Here is an 18,170-nt window from a genome sequence, read left to right as displayed (position 1 = left end):
ATCCAATGTCTATGAAATAACACAATGTACAATATAGGTATTATGTACAAATATAAACTAATATGTTGTAATACATAATAACATTATATATATACTGACATAGTATATACTAAGATATATATTATAGCAATCTTATTCCTCCAAGGAATAGTTGGCATTATCCCTGTTAGGAATCTTGTAAGAAAATGTGAGATAATATAAGAAGTGTTAAAATTGCTGGTGAAAATCTGGCACCATTTTTCAACCTTCTGTGATTATTTTGTGGAATGGTCTCATTTGAGTTATAAAATATTAATCAAGTGGAAAAGCATGTTAGAGACAAAACCAGCCAGGAAATTGCACCCATTCACTTGAATTGACAACAAAAATTTGTGTGATGAAGTTTGTCTTTGGCCAAGAAGGCAAAGTAATTTTTTGTTGTTGTTGTAAAGATTATTCATCCTAATATCTAATCTAAATTCATCCTATTTCAGTTGTGAGCCATTCCCCTTTGTTCTGCTGCTCTAAGCCCTTGTCTAAAGTTCCCCTTCAAGTCTCTTGGAAATCCTTTAGGTAATGAAAGGTTGCTGAAAGGTCTCCTTGGAGTCTTCTCTTCTCCAGACTGAACTACCCCAGCTCTCCCAGCCTATTTCCAGAGCAGAGGGGCTTTATCCCTTGGAGCATCTCCATGGCCTCCTCTGGATTCACTCCAAGAGCTCCATGTCTCTCCTCTGCTGGGACCCCAAATACAAAAACACAGAAAGCATTCTTCTGTAAATGCAATTGTCCAGTAAGAATAACAATCTGACAAGAGAAAAATAATAGTAATAGAAAAAAAAATTGTAGAAGAGAATTCTAAATTAGCAGAAAAAGAGAAGGCAATTTAGTTGACATCTAAAGAAGAGCAAACAAGTGTGCTATAGGAGTGTTTGTTCCATCAGACACTATTTTAATACATTCTCTATCCTCACAGACACTTGCTGCATTACGTGTTGTAAGCAGCAGCCATGTCTACGGACGCGGAGATGGCCATCTTTGGGGAGGCAGCTCCTTACCTCCGAAAGTCAGAGAAGGAGAGAATTGAGGCCCAGAACAAACCTTTTGATGCCAAGTCATCTGTCTTTGTGGTACACGCAAAGGAGTCCTATGTGAAGAGCACAATCCAGAGCAGGGAACCAGGAAAAATCACAGTCAAGACTGAAGGGGGAGAGGTGCGTAAAATACAAAATTTGTGAACAGCAGTTTGTTCTCACTCTGGCTCTCTGCTGACATGCATGTACCTTCCTGCCCTCTGACAGACCCTGACTGTGAAAGAAGATCAAATCTTCTCCATGAACCCCCCCAAGTATGACAAAATCGAGGACATGGCCATGATGACCCACCTGCACGAACCCGCTGTGCTGTACAACCTCAAAGAGCGTTACGCAGCCTGGATGATCTACGTAAGTGGCAGCAGCAGCTTCCTCTGGGCAGCCTCAGGAGCTGCTGGGCCAGGCTCAGGGCAAGGCAACGTGCTGTGTCCCTTCCTTGCAGACCTACTCGGGTCTCTTCTGCGTCACTGTCAACCCCTACAAGTGGCTGCCGGTGTACAACCCCGAGGTGGTGTTGGCCTACCGAGGCAAGAAGCGCCAGGAGGCCCCTCCACACATCTTCTCCATCTCTGACAACGCCTATCAGTTCATGCTGACTGGTGAGTGGCTCTGTGTGCCGCAGGGGCCCTGGGCCACTAAATTGTTTGAAGGGATCCCCTGTCTCAGCAAAGTAAAGAGAATTTTTCAAAGCTTTCTTGGATCTGACACACACATTTGTTGGAGTTTACTATCTTTATAGCATTGTTTCTACTCTTTTAAATGAAAGATATCTCTGTACTCAGTGATGTGCTTTGGAAAGGTTTGCTTGTTTGATTGTAGCTGACATCAGGCTAAACATCAGACTTACCTGACTATATTTCATTCTTTTTCTGTTGTTCACTGAGTTTTAAGTACCGTGTTTCTGCCTTGTTCACAGATCGTGAGAACCAGTCCATCCTGATCACGTAGGTACCCCTCCTGTGCGGGTCCCTGCGGGGCTGCCCAGTGCCAGGGGCCCTCCTGCCTGACCACGCACCCTCTGCTTCTCTCTTGGCTTTGGCAGCGGAGAATCCGGGGCCGGGAAGACTGTGAACACCAAGCGTGTCATCCAGTACTTTGCAACAATTGCAGCCAGTGGAGACAAGAAAAAGGAGGAGCAGACCTCAGGCAAAATGCAGGTGAGGTCTCAGGGATAGAAGCCTGCAACTATCCAATTTCTTGATGAACTAGATCATGACAAGAAGACTTCTATTCTAGGGGACACTTGAGGATCAAATCATCAGTGCCAACCCACTGCTGGAGGCCTTTGGAAATGCCAAGACCGTGAGGAACGACAACTCCTCACGCTTTGTGAGTTGTTACTCGGCACAACTGTCAACACCAATTGGAATATTCTTGCTGTCCAGATTGGTAAAATAAATCTCATTTGACTTTCCTGCTGCTTTCAGGGTAAATTCATCAGAATCCATTTTGGTGCCACAGGCAAACTGGCTTCTGCTGATATTGAAACATGTAAGACACCCTTCTGGCCTGATCCCCCTTCCCTCCAGCCTTCCCCACTTCTTGTGCTTGACTGTGTCCTACCTTCCTTGCCAGATCTGCTGGAGAAGTCCAGAGTCACTTTCCAGCTCAAGGCGGAAAGGAGCTACCACATCTTTTATCAGATCATGTCCAACAAAAGCCAGAGCTAATTGGTAGGAAAGATCACTAACTCCTCCATGCAAATGTCATGGAACAACTTTGAATTCTTTTCTGTGCCAATTGCATTTGACCTGGCTTGGTTTTGTTCTTCTTTTCAGAGATGTTACTGATCACCACCAACCCCTATGACTACCTGTACGTGAGTCAAGGTGAGATCACAGTTCCCAGCATTAATGACCAGGAAGAGCTGATGGCCACTGATGTGAGTAGCAGAAGTTTTCTCATGTGAAGTTTCATTTCTCTGACCTTTAACAGCTGGGGTACTCACCTTAACAACTCTTTTGTCAGAGTGCCATTGACATCCTGGGCTTCAGTGCTGATGAGAAAACAGCCATCTACAAGCTGACAGGGGCTGTCATGCACTATGGGAACCTGAAGTTCAAGCAGAAGCAACGAGAGGAGCAGGCAGAGCCTGATGGCACCGAAGGTACCAGTACAACCCATCCCAGAGCATGGGAGATAGTGAACACTCACTGAGTTGAAGGCAGCATGTGAGGGTCAGAATGATTGACTCAGCCTGTGCATTTCCCCAGTGCCAGTACTGTAGAATAGCTAGAGGACTTCGCTGGAGGAATACGACTCAGTGGAACCTGTAGAATATTTTGAACAAAGTAAAAATTATGTCTAGTGACTCCTAAAGCATGCTTCTGTCTTCTGTCAGAGTAGGAGTCAGGCAACAGTAAAGCAAACTTTGCCGCTGTCTTGAATGGAAGCTTCCCAGACTTGGCGTAGAACCTGGAACAGCTCTCAAGTACTAATGAATAAATATATAATTACAGCAGAGTAGCCTATATACAACCACAGTGTCCATATACATACATATATATCTACAAAACTGAAATTTTCTTCTTGTTTCATCTTTCTAGTTATGAATGTGCCTTAAATGTCTTGTTGGAAATAACACATAAAAGCAGCTCAAAATTAGCATCTGTGTATAAATCTTACATAATGAGTTTTGGCCTTCTCACGTTGAAGAACTCTGTAAATAGTACTGGTGTTTGCTATCAGCTTCACTGTGGGACAAGACAGGCAGTAAATTGGAAAGTGATGACAGAGTATATGCTGTGCTCTGGTGCTTGTGTTTGTTAACCTAGGTGCAGATAAAATAGGAGCTGGGGAAGACTTAATGTGTTTGATATTTATCCTTAGGGACAATATAATTCCACTATGGAAGTTGCACAGGATATCCTATTCATACTTTTGGCATTATGCCTCACTAATCCACCTCTGTCTCTCCAATGACAGGAGAGTTTCACTGGCTACAATTTTCAGTGCAGTGTACTTGAATATCAACCACTTTCCTATTCTGTTTATTCAGAAATTGCGACTGTTTGATCTGCCATTTTCATGGCCCTTGGTCCTTTTATCTGTCTAGTCTCTTGCATGTTCCCTGTAGAAGTATTGAAATAATATTTACCTTTATTAATCATATAGATCAAATCAGAAAAAATTAGCAAGTCAAGAAAAACTAAAATATTTTAAAAGACATGGTAACGTATATGAGGCTCCTGTAGAAATCTGAATTACTGTAAGACCCTTTCACTAGAGAGCTAATATCTGATCCTGCTCTATGCTTGTTTTCTTAGTTGCTGACAAGGCTGCCTACCTGATGGGTCTGAACTCAGCAGACCTGCTCAAGGCCCTCTGCTACCCCCGAGTCAAGGTGGGGAATGAATACGTGACCAAGGGCCAAACTGTGCAGCAGGTAAGAGACAAGTGAAAATAGAAAAAAAAATTACTTGAATTAAAAATTTTGCTCTTCTGCTGCATATGGTGGCTTTCATTTAATCTTTTCTTAGGTATACAACTCAGTGGGTGCCCTGGCTAAATCTGTGTTTGAGAAGATGTTCCTGTGGATGGTTGTTCGTATCAACCAACAGCTGGACACGAAGCAGCCCAGGCAGTACTTCATTGGTGTCCTGGACATTGCTGGCTTTGAGATCTTTGATGTAAGAGGACAATCTCCATCAAGCTTTCCTGGAAGAGGCATTAGGAAATTGGAATAATTTGGGGGTTGGGATGTGCTTCATTTCAGTTATGGATTATTTCTATTTATTGGAGAGCAGTACCCTTCTGGTTCTCATTGCATGTACAGGGCTGTATTTATTTGTAGATGTTTGCTATTGCATACAGAAGTGAGAATTGCATTGAAAACTGCTGAACAATTGATAAATAATAACAGAGAGAGGCTTTGAGGGAGTTAAAATATGCCTTTTTAAAGGAAGAATTTGTTAATACTGAAGGCAGATTCCCTCTGAATACTTGGGAATAGAGAGGTAATGCACAGAAATTGAAATTAAAAACTGGACTTGGACTACGCTCTGCAGATCTATTCAGAGCTCAGAAATATGTTGAGACAGTGCCAGGGCCTAAGAGGTTAGATTTATTAAAGAATGCAATATGCCAATAGCCTGTCCAGTCCTAGCACTTGACATTCAAGATTCCAGTCATGGAGACATTAGTGGGATAAGAATAAAGCCTATTGGAAGACAGAAGTGAACTGAAATTGGAACTGAAATTCATAAGAAAGGAAATCTTTGCCTTCTGCAGTTCAATAGCCTGGAGCAGCTGTGCATCAACTTCACCAATGAGAAACTGCAACAGTTTTTCAACCACCACATGTTCGTGCTGGAGCAGGAGGAGTACAAGAAGGAGGGCATTGAATGGGAGTTCATTGACTTTGGCATGGACCTGGCTGCCTGCATTGAGCTCATTGAGAAGGTTATTGACCCCCACATACTTCATAGCTTTTCTGTTATAAAATCTCTATTTTAACGTTTCTTGAGAAATTTTCTGTCTCGTTTTAAAGAAAGAGAATATAGGAAATTTAAACTCTTCCTTGTATCTGAATGCTACTACTTTTATTCATTTTGCTTTCCACTTTCACCAAACAAGTACAAAATTATTTTCTACATGCTAGATCTTTATTACATCCCAACCCTGAATCTTATAGGGGAGCTTGTTTTAGTATAACTGATGGGATAGCCACTAACAAACTGCACTTTCTGGAGAAACATAAGATTACACATACTGAGGAGGATTTTTTTGTGTAATTTGCATCTTCCATTCCTCCTTCTTACATACATTGCCTCTGTTTCTTCCTTCCACACTTTCTTCACATGTTGCTATTCCTCCTAGCCCATGGGCATTTTCTCCATCCTGGAAGAGGAGTGCATGTTCCCCAAGGCAACTGACACCTCTTTCAAGAACAAGCTCTATGACCAGCACCTGGGCAAGTCCAACAATTTCCAGAAGCCCAAGCCAGGCAAAGGCAAGGCTGAGGCCCATTTCTCCCTGGTGCACTATGCTGGCACAGTGGATTACAACATCACAGGGTGGCTGGAGAAGAACAAGGACCCTCTGAATGAAACTGTTGTGGGGCTGTATCAGAAGTCATCCCTGAAGACCCTGGCCTTGCTCTTTGCATCTGCTGGTGGGGCAGAAGCAGGTGATTTCTTTGAAATCAGTTCTACTAGAATTTAGAGAAAACGAAATTAAAATGTTGTAATAATATTTCGCAATGATATTTACATTTCTAAAATTGAAAACCCAAACCTCATAATCTAGTCTAATAAAGGATATTACTACCCCCTAGAGACCTTAATAGATCTGTAGGTTTTAGAATGAGACAGCTGTACTAGCACATTAACCCAGTCCAGCTGAGAAATCAGATTTCTGCAATATGGACCATTCTCAAATAATTCAGTGAATACAATCAAATTTATGAACATGCTGTTAAATTTATGCATACCCTTAGATGTAAGGCTACATAAACACTGCATTTGGTGTAATTACTAGTTATTCGTTTATTACCTCAAACATCTTTCTATGTAAAATGTTATGTTTTGTTTCCCAAATTCATTTTCTAAATTTCACTTGAAGTCATTAGATTTCCTTCCACAGTCATTTGAAAAGTTCAAGTATCTTTTTGTAACTTTAACCACAGTCTGAGTTTGCAATTTTTGATCATATTATTATTTTTGATAGAGTTTTAAAGATAAAGGTTTTTCAGATTGTGTGCTTTTTTCAGAAGTTGTTCACTTCTTTATAAAAAATTTATTACTTTTTAGAGAGCAGTGGTGGTGGTGGCAAGAAGGGCGCCAAGAAGAAGGGTTCTTCCTTCCAGACTGTCTCAGCTCTCTTCCGGGTATTGTATAATAATCATTCTAAACTTACCACATTCTTTTCATTAAAAAAAAATCAAAACATTCCATTCAGAAATGCTTTAGATTTATCTAATATATCTTCGTGTTCAGAAAGGATAAAAAAACTTGCTTCTAGTAAAGAGGGATTCTTATTGAATCTTGGGAAGTATTCTTTCAGAACTGCCCAAAAGTTCTGTAAAAAAAATATTGATCATGTTTTTATTGCAGTGTTTTTATTTCCACCTAGTATTGAGATTGTGTAAGTGACACTTCTAAACCCAAGGCTTTGTTCTTGCTCCTAAGGAAAATTTAAACAAGCTGATGAGCAATTTGAGAAGCACACATCCCCATTTTGTGCGGTGCCTTATTCCTAATGAAACAAAAACACCTGGTAAGTTGTTAAAGTTCAGAGGTGTGATATATCTGATCTTCTCTGTTCAGTAAAATGATATACAATTTCATTCTGTGATTTATTAGGTGCCATGGAGCACGAGCTAGTGCTGCACCAGCTGCGCTGTAACGGCGTGCTGGAAGGGATCAGGATCTGCAGGAAAGGGTTCCCCAGCAGAATCCTCTATGCTGACTTCAAACAGAGGTCAGATTATATTTCATCACCCTCCACCATATCTAAAAATGCTGAATCATTTGATTTTCCTAAATGTTTAAAGTACTGTGGAAGTTATCTTTAGGTATACAAAAGTCATTTGCCCAAGGGAATCATCCAGGTTCTTTCTGTAGCTATTGAGAAAAAAAACCAGACATTTTCAAAGGGCTATTATTTATTCCTTATTGTCCTCTGATTCCACAGATACAAGGTGCTTAATGCCAGTGCCATCCCTGAGGGACAGTTCATCGATAGCAAGAAGGCTTCTGAGAAGCTCCTTGGGTCAATCGATGTGGATCACACCCAGTACAAATTTGGACACACCAAGGTACAAACTCCCCCATTCACTGCCTGCCTGGGCTTTGCTCTCTCCATCTGACAGTGATGTGCTGCAATATTCCCTCTCTCAAGGTGTTCTTCAAAGCTGGGCTGCTGGGGCTCCTGGAGGAGATGAGGGATGAGAAGCTGGCAGAGCTCATCACCCGCACCCAGGCCATGTGCAGGGGTTACCTGATGAGGGTGGAGTTCAAGAAAATGATGGAGAGGAGGTAGATATTGACTTGGCTTGCTGAGCCAATCCTTATTAGATACTAATGGCATGAACAAAACTGAAAATAAGCTGCTTCACAAATAATCTCATTTATTTCTCATTAATTCGGTTTGTCAATATGAAAGTATATCCTGAAAACAGAGGAAGTAGTATAAAATCCCAGCTTGGGGAAACAATTTTTTTAATACTTTGTTGCTGAAGTTTTTAAATGGCTCTATTATACGTATGTCAAACAAAGCAATATCGAGTCTAAGCTAAATATTGTAGGTCACTGCTAAAGAAAATGAGAGAAGGACATATTTCTATCATAAGAGAAGCATCCTCTTCCCTTTGATAAATTTCATAGAAGTGACTGAGTCAACTTACAGAAGTGTTCCTTGTCATTGGCCATAAAAATGAGCCAAACACTTAGACTCCAAAACCATCCATACTGGTTGATACTCTACATAAAACGAGAAGATTTTCAGTGGAAATCTATATATATAGTATATAAAATGTGATCTAAATATTATTAAAAATGTATATGGAATAATACATGATAAATATTTTATACATAGAGATATAAAGAACTATATATGATACATATATACTATACACATATTATATATATATATATAACTAAAAAGTATTTTGTGTCAAACTTCCTGATATACATACTAATATATACGTTTTATAGACTTTCAAATATTTACCAAAATATATTTTGTTATTACTTTTCAGGGAGTCAATCTTCTGCATCCAGTACAACGTTCGCTCATTCATGAATGTCAAACACTGGCCATGGATGAAGCTGTTCTTCAAGATCAAGCCCTTGCTGAAGAGTGCAGAGTCTGAGAAAGAAATGGCCAACATGAAGGAAGAGTTTGAGAAAACCAAGGAGGAGCTTGCAAAGTCTGAGGCAAAGAGGAAGGAGCTGGAGGAGAAGATGGTGGCCCTGGTGCAGGAAAAAAATGACCTGCAGCTCCAAGTACAGGCTGTGAGTATTGCTAAAGTTTTTTGACTTGTGATGTCCTATATGAAATCATCCCAAATATCACAGTAAAGACACATTATCCCTAAAGAGCAACTATTTTTAAAACATACACATATTTATGAAATGGGAAGAAAAACCACATACAATTGCTACCTTAATCTTTATAGAGCTTTATATACTTTACAATTTTGATATGTTATGAACTGACCAGATAAGGTTGTCTGGAGGTCCAATTAACACATTTTGTTTGGAGAATCCCAAGTGAATTCAGATGGAGTAGGAAGAGCTGAGAGTGTCAGGTATTTATCAGGCATTTATGGTCCCTGTCTCTTCAAGAAAATGGTGATGAAAGTTCACTGCTTCCCTTCTTCCTTGAAAATAAGAATGTAGCAACAAGAATGTCCTTAAAACTGTAATTACAAGCAAGTAGTTGGATTAATCTGATGGCATTTAGATGTCTACAGCCTAAAAGTGCAACAGAGCCATCAGCCCCAGATTAAAAACCTGATTTATTTAAATGAATCATGTAGGAAGCTGATGGTTTGGCCGATGCAGAGGAAAGGTGCGACCAGCTCATCAAAACCAAAATCCAGCTGGAAGCCAAAATTAAGGAGCTGACAGAAAGAGCAGAAGAAGAAGAAGAGATGAATGCTGAGCTGACAGCCAAGAAGAGGAAACTGGAAGATGAATGTTCAGAGCTGAAGAAAGATATTGATGACCTTGAGCTAACACTGGCCAAGGTGGAGAAGGAAAAACATGCCACTGAAAACAAGGTATGAGGTAGAACCTGTCACTCGCACTATGGAAAAGACTTGTCTTGTTAGAAAATGCTAAGCACCATTTTCTGTCTGTGCTTGCTTCCTTCTTCTCAAAGGTGAAAAACCTGACTGAGGAGATGGCAGCCCTGGACGAGACCATTGCCAAGCTGACAAAGGAGAAGAAAGCCCTCCAAGAGGCGCATCAGCAGACCCTGGATGACCTGCAGGCAGAGGAAGACAAAGTCAATACTCTGACCAAAGCCAAGACCAAGCTGGAACAGCAAGTGGATGATGTAAGCACACAGATACAGAGCAGGAACAGGACAGGTATGGAGTCCAAGCTGTCTGGCAGAGCCCTGATGGTCTTGTTGTGTTTAGCTGGAAGGGTCCCTGGAGCAAGAGAAGAAACTGCGCATGGACCTGGAGAGAGCAAAGAGGAAACTGGAAGGAGACCTGAAGATGGCCCAGGACAGCATCATGGATTTGGAGAATGACAAGCAGCAGCTGGATGAGAAACTGAAGAAGTAAGTGTGGCTCTGGGGCCCGTGAGTGCTGGGCTGCAGCACTTGTCTTGTTTCTTTGTGCTCTAACACGGTTCACTTGTCCCAAAGGAAAGACTTTGAAATCAGCCAGATCCAGGGCAAGATCGAGGATGAACAGGCCCTGGGCATGCAACTTCAGAAGAAGATCAAGGAGCTGCAGGCAAGTCTCGGTGCCTTGCCCTGCCTTGCTCAGGCTCAGCTCAGGCAGGAGGAGGGCATGGCTGTGAAGGGTCCCTGCTGTTCTGCAGGCCCGCATTGAGGAGCTGGAGGAGGAAATTGAGGCAGAGCGAACCTCTCGCGCTAAAGCGGAGAAGCATCGCGCTGACCTGTCCAGGGAGCTGGAGGAGATCAGTGAGCGCCTGGAAGAAGCAGGAGGGGCCACAGCAGCTCAGGTGGAGATGAACAAGAAGCGTGAGGCAGAGTTCCAGAAGATGCGCCGTGACCTGGAAGAGGCCACGCTGCAGCACGAAGCCACGGCTGCCGCCCTGCGCAAGAAGCACGCGGACAGCACAGCTGAGCTGGGCGAGCAGATCGACAACCTGCAACGCGTGAAGCAGAAGCTGGAGAAGGAGAAGAGTGAGCTGAAGATGGAGATTGATGACTTGGCCAGCAACATGGAGTCTGTCTCCAAAGCCAAGGTACATAAATATTTCTTCTCATTAATCTGAACAAAATCAGATATTTACATTTTAACATAGAAATTTTAGTTAGCCATATTTAGAATAAACTATTGCACTTTGCAACTTCAATGTGTGTTTAAACATTTCAGTATTATTTAAATCATTTGATCATACCATTTCCCTGCAATGGGCATGGAATATACAGGTGTTAGAACTGGGGACACAAACTTCATCAAAATATATATATCAGTTAACTGACAAATTTGGGCTTCTGAATCATTCTTTCTTCCTTTATAAGACTTCATTTTCTCACAAATTATGGGTTGAACCATTAAATATCTTTCCTTCTGTTCCTCATGCAAACAGGCAAATCTGGAGAAGATGTGTCGTTCCCTGGAAGATCAACTCAGTGAAATTAAGACAAAGGAGGAGGAACAGCAGCGCATAATTAATGACATTAGTGCTCAAAGAGCTCGGCTACAAACAGAATCTGGTAAGACATTCCTGTTTTTAAGAGAATACTGTATATTATCTGGGTTCTTAAAAAAAAGAGTAAAACTTACCTGGAGTCTTGGAGGATTGGACATGCACTAAGTTGAACCTGAGCCAAAAATGTGGTTTGTGATGAAGCTGGCCAATAGAACCCTGAGTGAATCCTGAGTTGCGTTAAGAGAGAATTGCCAACGGGTTAGCAGAGAGTAATCATTCCCCCTACTCATCACATGAGGCCTTGCTGGGATTGCTTGGCCTTGTTAAACCTCCTGAGATTCCCATGGGCCATAATCCCTCTGGATGGCACTGGAATACTCATTCTGTAAACTCAAGGCTTAATGCAAACAAAGAGTAAGGCTGGTGGTAGTTTACATGATGTGTCATTTCTAGCCTCTAAGAGATGTGAGTATCAGTGATTAGGAATCCAGGAAAGAAGTAAAAGTTTGTTTAACTCAAAATATTTGTATATGGGCATTTATTATCAAAATTAAAATTTTTACCTAAGTCATAACAATTTTTTTTACTCATCTGAACACTCCCAGGTGAATTTTCACGCCAGGTAGATGAGAAAGATGCTCTGATTTCTCAACTCTCAAGAGGAAAACAGGCTTTCACCCAACAGATTGAGGAACTGAAGAGGCATCTAGAGGAAGAAATAAAGGTAAGAAGGCTCTCCAAATTCTGAGTTGTCCATTGGACTCCTTCTGTCTAGGAGGAGCTTTGGATATGAATGAAATTACAGAATCAGCAAGATGAAAGGGAGGGAAAAAACCACTGAAGTAATACAGAGCAAGCCTTGCCATACTAGTTTTGTTCCTTCTTCCTTGCAGTTTATATGTTAATTGTTTTGCAGATTCCCAGACCTCCGATTTCCATTCAGTAGCTTGCCATTACTCATGGCAGAATCTGTGTATTTCTGCCAGGAGATCTCCAGGATATTTCCATTCATGGTCCACACTGATGTTCTTCCCACAGGCCAAGAACGCCCTGGCCCACGCCCTGCAGTCTGCTCGCCACGACTGTGACTTGCTCCGGGAACAATATGAGGAGGAGCAGGAGGCCAAGGGGGAGCTGCAGCGAGCCCTGTCCAAGGCCAACAGTGAAGTGGCCCAGTGGAGAACCAAATACGAGACGGACGCGATTCAGCGCACGGAGGAGCTCGAGGAGGCCAAGTACGTGGGGAAGCAGAATGGGAAATGATGGGAGAAGACTGAAAATGGTCACGAGAAATTTCGATCTCTGAGAGTGGGTTAAGATAAGAATGGGAGGGAAGCCAGGATATATTGTCTTTGTAAAAAAAGGGGAGAGAGGGAGGAAGAGAAAAAGAGAGAGATTGGAAGGGAAAACATAGGCTTTAGGACTAGACGTACTAAGACAGGCCTAATCCTCCATAAGTGAAAAGACACAGAAGTGATAAATCTTGTTGGCTGCATGCACGCATGGACAATAAAAAACATTGTGGAAAGCATTTGGAACAAAACCTCCAAAGTGAAAAACTCATGACAGTAAAGAACTGACATCATTCCAAGCTCTAATGTGCAATTGTGCTTGTCTGCTCCCAGGAAGAAGCTGGCCCAGCGCCTACAGGATGCAGAGGAGCATGTTGAGGCTGTCAATGCCAAATGTGCCTCCCTGGAAAAGACAAAGCAGAGGCTGCAGAATGAAGTGGAGGACCTGATGATTGATGTGGAGAGATCCAATGCTGCCTGTGCTGCTCTGGATAAGAAGCAGAAGAACTTTGACAAGGTCTTTTGGCCTCCAGCACCACCACTCCTGGCCAGAGCAGGGCCCCGTGATTGCCACAGCCCTACTCACCCCCTGTTTCTCTTCAGATCCTGGCAGAATGGAAGCAGAAGTATGAGGAAACGCAGGCTGAGCTGGAGGCCTCGCAGAAGGAGTCGCGCTCTCTGAGCACGGAGCTGTTCAAGATGAAGAATGCCTATGAGGAGTCCTTGGACCACCTGGAAACAATGAAGCGGGAGAACAAGAACCTGCAGCGTAAGTCCCTGGCCCTCTGCTCCTCCCTGGCCTTTCTCACTATCAGCCATTCCCACCATTGTTCATGGCTCTGTGCCTGCAGGTCTGCAGAGATGCCTGTCACCTTGGTGGGACAGGGCCCTTCGCATTCTGCTCTGTGCCTGACCATGCCATTGATCTTTGTGCCCACAGAGGAGATTTCCGACCTCACGGAGCAGATTGCGGAGGGAGGAAAGGCCATTCATGAGCTGGAGAAAGTGAAGAAGCAGATTGAGCAGGAGAAATCTGAAATCCAGGCTGCTCTGGAGGAAGCTGAGGTACACAGCAGGATTTCTTGCTGTCTTATGTGTCTTGGATCCTTATCTTGCTTATCTCATTCCGAGACAAAAGTAGAGAAGTGATCTTATAAAAATAAAGATATTATCTAAGCATAGCACTCTTTTTACTCAGAGCTTCAGGTTCAACACTTGTTACATGAAAAGTATTCTTTTTTTTTCTTGACCAGGCCTCCCTGGAACATGAGGAGGGGAAGATCCTGCGCCTGCAGCTTGAGCTCAACCAGGTGAAAGCTGAGATTGACAGGAAGATAGCAGAGAAGGATGAGGAGATCGAACAAATGAAGAGAAACCACCAGAGAGTTGTGGAGTCCATGCAGAGCACTCTGGATGCTGAGATCAGGAGCAGGAATGAAGCCCTGAGGCTGAAGAAGAAGATGGAGGGAGACCTGAACGAAATAGAAATTCAGCTGAGCCATGCCAACCGCCAGGCTGCAGAGGCACAGAAGAACCTGAGGAACACTCAGGGAGTGCTCAAGGTCTGTTCAACAGAAATTGCCTACAGAGAAATATCTCCGTTAATACTTTCAGTCCACAGAAGCTCTAAATCTTCTTATAATTTCTTTCATTGGCTCTATAGGACACCCAGATACACTTGGACGATGCTCTCAGGTCTCAGGAGGACCTGAAGGAGCAGGTGGCCATGGTGGAGCGCAGAGCAAACCTGCTGCAGGCTGAAGTTGAGGAGCTCCGGGCAGCCCTGGAGCAGACGGAGCGGTCGAGGAAAATGGCTGAGCAGGAATTAATGGACGCCAGTGAGCGTGTGCAGCTCCTCCACAGCCAGGTGAGGTCATTTAGTGAACAGTTCTATGCTTTATTTCAGTCACCACTGATGATCAACTTGGAGGAAGACAGATCTCTTTTCTGGAGTATTCATTATGTTACTAAAAAAATCTTTGCTGAAAAAAAATGTGTGCACTGGTGACATTTCCCTTACTCTGCTTTTATTACTTTCCTGTGCTAGCCTTGGTGAATGAGATGTGGCACAGAGTATATTTCTAAGACATTTTCAAATTCATGAAACATGGAGAAAGAAAGAAACCAAAATGTCTTTTCCCCAATGAAAAGAAATTTTACTAGAAAATTTCTGGTATTGCTTTTCCACTTATTTATGTCTTCATTTATTGAAAATCCTGTAATGTTCTTGATTTCAAATAATGAACTCACAAAAACAAACCTCTGATGCTGCTCAACAGAACACCAGCCTGATCAACACCAAGAAGAAGCTGGAAACAGACATTTCCCAGATCCAGAGTGAAATGGAGGATACCATCCAGGAAGCCCGCAATGCTGAGGAGAAGGCCAAGAAGGCCATCACAGACGTGAGTTGGACACTCCTGGCATTGCTGATGGTGAATGCACTCTCCCCAAAATATCTCCCGTCCCAAAATGGCTCTGACCTTTTGCTCTGATCAGGCGGCCATGATGGCAGAAGAGCTGAAGAAGGAGCAGGACACCAGTGCCCACCTGGAGAGGATGAAGAAGAACCTGGACCAGACAGTGAAGGACCTGCAGCACCGTCTTGATGAGGCCGAGCAGCTGGCACTGAAGGGAGGGAAGAAGCAGATCCAGAAGCTGGAGGCCAGGGTGTGTAGGGCTGGGGCTGTGCCTGAGTGAGCGTGTCCCTCGTTGGAGAGACATTGGCAGGGCAGCTGCAGGGCTGGGCTTGTCCTTGCAGGTGCGGGAGCTGGAAGGGGAGGTTGATGCTGAGCAGAAGCGCAGCGCTGAAGCCGTGAAGGGCGTGCGCAAGTACGAGCGCAGGGTGAAGGAACTCACCTACCAGGTAAGGCAGGAATCTTCTTCGTGTTGGTACACTCTTATTCCTGGATCCCAAAACGTATCCCTGAAAGATTTCCCTCTGTCCTGAGTCTCACATACAAAAAGGAGAATAATGATAGCACCCAAAGATTACTACCTTTCCAGTCATTTTAACAATATACAGCTTATCATGTCTGTCTTACTGGGCAGCAAAATCAAATAGAAATATTACTCTTTATTTCATGTAGAGGAGGCTAAAAGAGATGCTTCTCTGTCTTGTCATTCTCTTTAGTCTGAGGAAGACAGGAAAAATGTTCTCAGGCTGCAGGATCTGGTGGACAAACTGCAAACTAAGGTGAAAGCTTACAAGAGACAAGCTGAGGAGGCTGTAAGTATCACTGTGTTCAGTCAGTCCTTATCCAGGTGGAAATGGGATTCCGTGTTGATGTTTTCCCCTGTGTAGCTCTGTTTGAACCTAGCTCAACATTGTGGTAGTAGGTCTCTGCTTCGCTTTGCTTTCTTTATGTCATATTTTCACCTATCAGTTTTACAGTGGAATTATTTTAACACCTGTTTGATGCTTCCTCCTCTCATCAGGAGGAGCTGTCCAATGTGAACCTGTCCAAGTTCCGCAAGATCCAGCACGAGCTGGAGGAGGCCGAGGAGCGGGCTGACATTGCAGAGTCACAGGTCAACAAGCTCCGAGCCAAGAGCCGCGAGATCAGCAAGAAGGCAGAAAGTGAAGAGTAAATGTCTCCAGTGCTGTTAAGTGAGAGAATTGCACAAAATGTGCCATTCTATCACTTTTATTTGTAGTCACTGCTTTGTCCTTCATTAATCTGTAGATGAATAATGCCTACATAATAAAAATTGTAGAGCTTATGCCATGTAAATAATGAGAAGTTGAGTGTTGCATTTTCATCATTACCCTGAATTCTACTAAGGTTTACATTTTTCCTTGCTTATTTTAAACTTATTTATTCAATTAAAAATCTTGCTTCAGGTATTTCAAAGTGTTTCAGCCACTTTTAAAGTGGTCCAATCAGACATCATGCTTTGTTCTCAGCAGGAAATTTCATCTAATACTTCCTTAGATGAGAAAATAATTTTTTCTCTGGAACAGAATGTAATTATCCCTTATAAATGTTGCTTTAGGAATAAAATAGATATCTTAAGTGTTCTGGCCAAACAATAAGAACTTATTACACCTTCCTTCCTACTCCCACTTAATTTTTGATTATTCTTTTAATTCTTGTGTCTTCTTTAGAAGATCATACTTCAAGTTAAATTTCTTCAATCCTTCTAGCCACTTTGGAACATAATTTAGAAGACATTTCATGCTAAAATGAGATCTACTTTCAGCTTTTGTTCATGAAAGTGATGTGCAAACCAACATTCCCAGGGCAGCATAGCCAGCAACCTCATAGTCAGTTGGTCATTGTCTATATTCTGTTTCCAAAACTACCCTGAACTTTCTAAACTGGTCAGGCAGACACTTACCTCCTATGAAGTCTCCAGTGTAATAATTTTGCCCAACATGGCCTCACTCAAAATGTGGATTTTCATCCTTTGTGGATATCAGCAAACATCAGAGAAATCCATGGTTACCTCTTAAGAACCACATTGATGGTTCAGTGTTGTTTCCTGTTAATGCAGCCCAAAGTGATCTATTAACAAGAGCCTGGGTTACTCTCATCTCCTGGCATGGGCTGTACCATCAGGGACACCTTCCACTTGACCAGATTGGTCCAAGACTCATCCAACCTGGCCTTGAACACTTGCAGGGATGGGACAGCCACAGTTTCTCTGGGCAGCCTGTGCCAAGGCCTCAGCACTCACACAGGTGCTTCCTAATATCCCATCTAAACCTACTCTCTTTCTGTGGCAAGCCATTGCCCTGTGTCCTGTCCCTCTGTCCCTTGTCCCCAGTCCCTCTCCAGCTCTCCTGGAGCCCCTTTAGGCCCTGCAAGGAACTCTCAGGTTTCCCTGGAGCCTCCCCTTCTCCAGGTGAGCACCCCCAGCTCTCCCAGCCTGGCCCCAGCCCTTGGGGCACCTCCATGGCCTCCTCTGGGCTCTCTCCAGCAGCTCCAGCTCCTCCCTGTGCTGGGCCCCAGGACTGGGGCAGCTCTGCAGGTGGGGTCTGACCTGAGCACAGGGGCAGAGGGGCAGAATCCACCTCCCCTCCCTGCTGCCCATGCTGGGGGCTCAGCCCAGCACAGAGGGGATTTCTGGGCTCCAGTACCCATGGCCATGTTTGGCTTCTTGTCAACAAATACTCCCAAGTCCTTCTCCTCAGGGCTGCTGTTGATTCATTCCTCCCCCAGCCTGTAGATGTGCCTGGGCAGGCAGTTAATGCATTCACGTGTGTACATATACATACAAATACAAATATACGTATTTATGCATGCCCAGTGACCCAGCTCTGCCCCTGGCTGCTGGCAGGACGGCAGGGGAAAGGCGAGGCTGGTGTGGGCCCTCAGAAGGCAGCAGGGAGAAGCAGCCTTGCTGTGACAGAAGTTCACTCCTCCACACTGGGTTTACTGCCAGACAGCTCCAGCAAAGCACAGTGTTGATGTCCCAGACACAGAATATATTTCACAAAAAGCAGAGGGGTCCTTAGCAGCAGGCAAGGCCCTCCTGATGCCCTGGTAATCCCTGCTGAAGGA

At 43.4% G+C, this 18,170-nt stretch overlaps 1 protein-coding gene across 1 annotated transcript; it reads left to right on the top strand.

Moving 5' to 3' along the window:
- The first annotated feature begins 986 nt into the window (after positions 1-986).
- On the top strand, positions 987-16,254 carry LOC135455206 (myosin-1B-like). Its single transcript, XM_064728205.1, is given in 39 exon segments — positions 987-1,190; positions 1,278-1,421; positions 1,513-1,669; positions 1,987-2,014; positions 2,113-2,227; positions 2,307-2,399; positions 2,498-2,561; positions 2,646-2,723; positions 2,726-2,743; positions 2,849-2,952; positions 3,039-3,177; positions 4,337-4,455; positions 4,550-4,699; positions 5,301-5,471; positions 5,889-6,198; positions 6,821-6,897; positions 7,199-7,286; positions 7,373-7,490; positions 7,704-7,827; positions 7,911-8,047; positions 8,770-9,025; positions 9,553-9,795; positions 9,897-10,073; positions 10,159-10,304; positions 10,392-10,482; positions 10,571-10,960; positions 11,309-11,435; positions 11,977-12,095; positions 12,410-12,606; positions 12,997-13,180; positions 13,267-13,432; positions 13,604-13,728; positions 13,917-14,225; positions 14,327-14,530; positions 14,943-15,068; positions 15,163-15,333; positions 15,425-15,529; positions 15,797-15,892; positions 16,102-16,254. Coding segments are annotated over 39 exon segments (5,823 nt in total).
- The last annotated feature ends 1,916 nt before the right edge of the window (positions 16,255-18,170 follow it).

The sequence above is a fragment of the Zonotrichia leucophrys genome, chromosome 18 (assembly GCF_028769735.1).
Source record: "Zonotrichia leucophrys gambelii isolate GWCS_2022_RI chromosome 18, RI_Zleu_2.0, whole genome shotgun sequence".
Taxonomy (NCBI): Eukaryota; Metazoa; Chordata; class Aves; order Passeriformes; family Passerellidae; genus Zonotrichia; species Zonotrichia leucophrys.
Note: the sequence above shows the minus strand (reverse complement) of the source record. Positions and strands in the feature narration are given on the sequence as shown.